General features: G+C 34.3%; 1 protein-coding gene across 1 annotated transcript in view; it reads left to right on the top strand.

The window, feature by feature from the left end:
- Nucleotides 1-2821, top strand: part of MSH4 (mutS homolog 4) — a 92712-nt gene that overhangs the window by 8629 nt on the left and 81262 nt on the right. The window contains exon 3 of the mRNA XM_012661039.1: nt 1371-1535. Coding sequence (XP_012516493.1) covers nt 1371-1535 — 165 coding nt within the window. The remainder of the gene's footprint in view (nt 1-1370; nt 1536-2821) is intronic.

Genomic DNA, 2821 nt, shown 5'->3' with positions numbered 1-2821 from the left:
AAAAAAAAAAAAAATCACCTTTTACAAATGTAAATTAAGGTCTTTAAACATTTCTAAGTTATTTCTTCCCGAGTTATATTTTTGTGATTTTGATCTTTTGGGATTGTGATTTTTGAGATTTTTAGACTTTAGGAATTTTGCTCTTTTAAGATTTCAACATTTATGATTATGGTGTTCAGGATTGTGTCTGGGTTATGGCCCAAACCTGTGATAATGCAATTTCCAGAGAGCTGTTTTCACTGAATTGTATTTTAATTTTAGTTTTTCAGCATTAGGGAAACTGGTATCTTAGGTCAGCCATAATTGTCTTTTCTTTTTTTTGAGACAGAGTTTCGCTCTGTTACCCCAGGCTGGAGTACAATGGTGTGGTCATAGCTCACTGCAGCCTTGAACTCCTGGGCTCAAGCAATCCTCCTGCTTCAGCCTCCTGAGTAGCTGGGGCTACAGGCGCACACCACCAGGCCTGTCTAATTTTTTGTTTTCTGTTTTTTTGTAGGCACAATGTCTCGCTATGTTGCCCAGGCTGGTCTCGAACTCCTGGCCTCAAGCGATCCTCCTATCTCAGCCTCCCAAAATGCTGGGATTATAGGCATGAGCCACTGCACCAGCCAATTTAGTCTCTTAACTTCTTGCCTTCCCTTCTTATTTTGCCTTCATTTTATATTGCTCATCATTAATTTGGCCACTGGCCTATTGTCATGGGAGTTTATATAATATGATCTATCAGGTAGAGCAGTGGTCCCCAAAATTTTTGGCACCTGGGATCCTTTTTATGGAAGACAATTTTTCCACGGACCAGGCATGGTTTTGGAATGATTCATGTGCATTACATTTATTGTGCACTTTATTTTTATTATTATTACATTGTGGTATATAATGAAATAATTATACAACTCACCATAGGTTGGGGACCCCTGAGGTAGAGGTAGTTTACTCCTAATCTTTATATTTGGAAAAGTTATTTGACCCAATTATTTAATATTTTATAATTCGTAATTATTTATTATGAAATAATTTATCCAAATTCAAATATCTTTTAAATGACAGAGTAAGGTAAATAATCTAAGTTTTTTTGATCCCACGTTTAGTCTTCTTTTTATGATTCCATCCAATAAAGTACAAAATAAGGCAATGTACAAATTTGTTATTTCTAAATGTGAAGTTAAGTTTTGGCAAAATACTTTGAGAATTAGCATATTTATTTGATCTGAGTAATGAAAAATTACTTTTTTCTGAGGGAAAAAAGGTTATTTTCTTGGGTATTAATACAGTAGTCATGTCCTAGATTAGGTGCTTTAAGATCTTATGTGACAGAATTAGAAATGATTATTATTAATGTTTGTATATTTTCTTTATTTAAAAATTAACAGCTACATCCTCATCTGCAGTTTCTATACACTCCCCATCAGTTATTGTAGCTGTTGTAGAAGGGAGAGGACTTGCCAGAGGTGAAATAGGAATGGCAAGTATTGACTTAAAAAGCCCACAAGTTATATTATCCCAGTTTGCAGACAACACAACATATGCAAAGGTAAGTATTAATAATCTTAGAAAATGGTTGATCTAGCGGGCAGTATGCAGATTTTCAAGTCAGTGCCTGCCTAATTAGTTTATTTCTTGGTAGAATAAGAGTTATTCATGATTACTTCAATATAAATACTTTGACTTAAAATTATTTTACATCTGATTTTTATTTTTTAAATATATTTTGGCTTAAAAAGAATGTGTTTTGCTATTACTTAAATATTCCAAAGTTACTGTTAATGTTAGTTTCTAAAATTAACATCCTCAAATTAATCATCTGTGGACTCATTCCAAAGGTAATATATGTGATAATGTGGTGCTGGTCATAATTCTGAAAGCCACAATCCAGAAAACCATAATGTCGATGTTGAAATCCTGAAAGATCAAAATCCCTGAAGTCTAAATCCCTAAGGTCTAAAATCCTAAAAATCACAGTTCTGAAAGATTAAAATCCCCAACACTGAAATCCTAAAAGCCAAATTCTAGGGAAAGGATCAGTGCGTTTTGGTTGTATATAGGATAGTTACGTCATATTAGTTGCATCATGTTCTACAGAACTACTACCTTGTTATTATCTTTATTTGAAAATTTAATATGGTTTAAGGAGATGTATATGGGTGCCTAGTTGACAAGGAGTGGATTTGTGTACTTAATTTTAGGTGTCGACTTGACTGGATTAAAAAATACCTAATAAAGCATTATTCGGGGTCTATTTTTGAAGGTGTTTCCAGAGAAGATTAGTATGTGAGTCTGAGTGGATGAGGTGGGGAAGATCTGCTCTCAGTTGCCAAGAGCCGGGAGAGAGCAAATACAGAAATAGAATTGGTCTTTCTCTGAGAGCTGAGACAGGCTTTTCTTCTCCTGCCTTGGGCATCAGAAATTTGACTCCATGAACGTGTATTGTCACAACATTGACTTTGTGTGTAAGCATTGTGCATATAGGTAAAAATGTTGAAATTTCCTCAATAAATGAAGAGATGTCCTTTTTGTACATCTGCATTTGTTAAAGATAAAATTTCTTGAAATCTCAGCTCTTTGGGCAACTGCGTGTATGGTGGTGACCAACTGCAGTTTTTGATCGATCTCATGGTATTTCTTTTTTGTTTTGTTTTGTTTTTAATTATTTTTTTTTCCTACTCTCTGTATAATTGCAGAACCTCATGATATTTCAGATGACCGCAGTTATAAAGTTGAGTGCACACAATTATCAGCCCTAGTGATATGCATTTATGCATTTTGCTTTTTGGCCTATTTTGTCATGAGTATGGTTTATGTGTTCATAACTGTTGTACCCATG

This window comes from Propithecus coquereli, unplaced genomic scaffold, assembly GCF_000956105.1.
Source record: "Propithecus coquereli isolate 6110/MARCELLA unplaced genomic scaffold, Pcoq_1.0 Scaffold7, whole genome shotgun sequence".
Classification (NCBI taxonomy): Eukaryota; Metazoa; Chordata; class Mammalia; order Primates; family Indriidae; genus Propithecus; species Propithecus coquereli.
The sequence above is the reverse complement of the archived record's forward strand: the minus strand, read 5'-3'. Positions and strand labels throughout refer to the sequence as shown.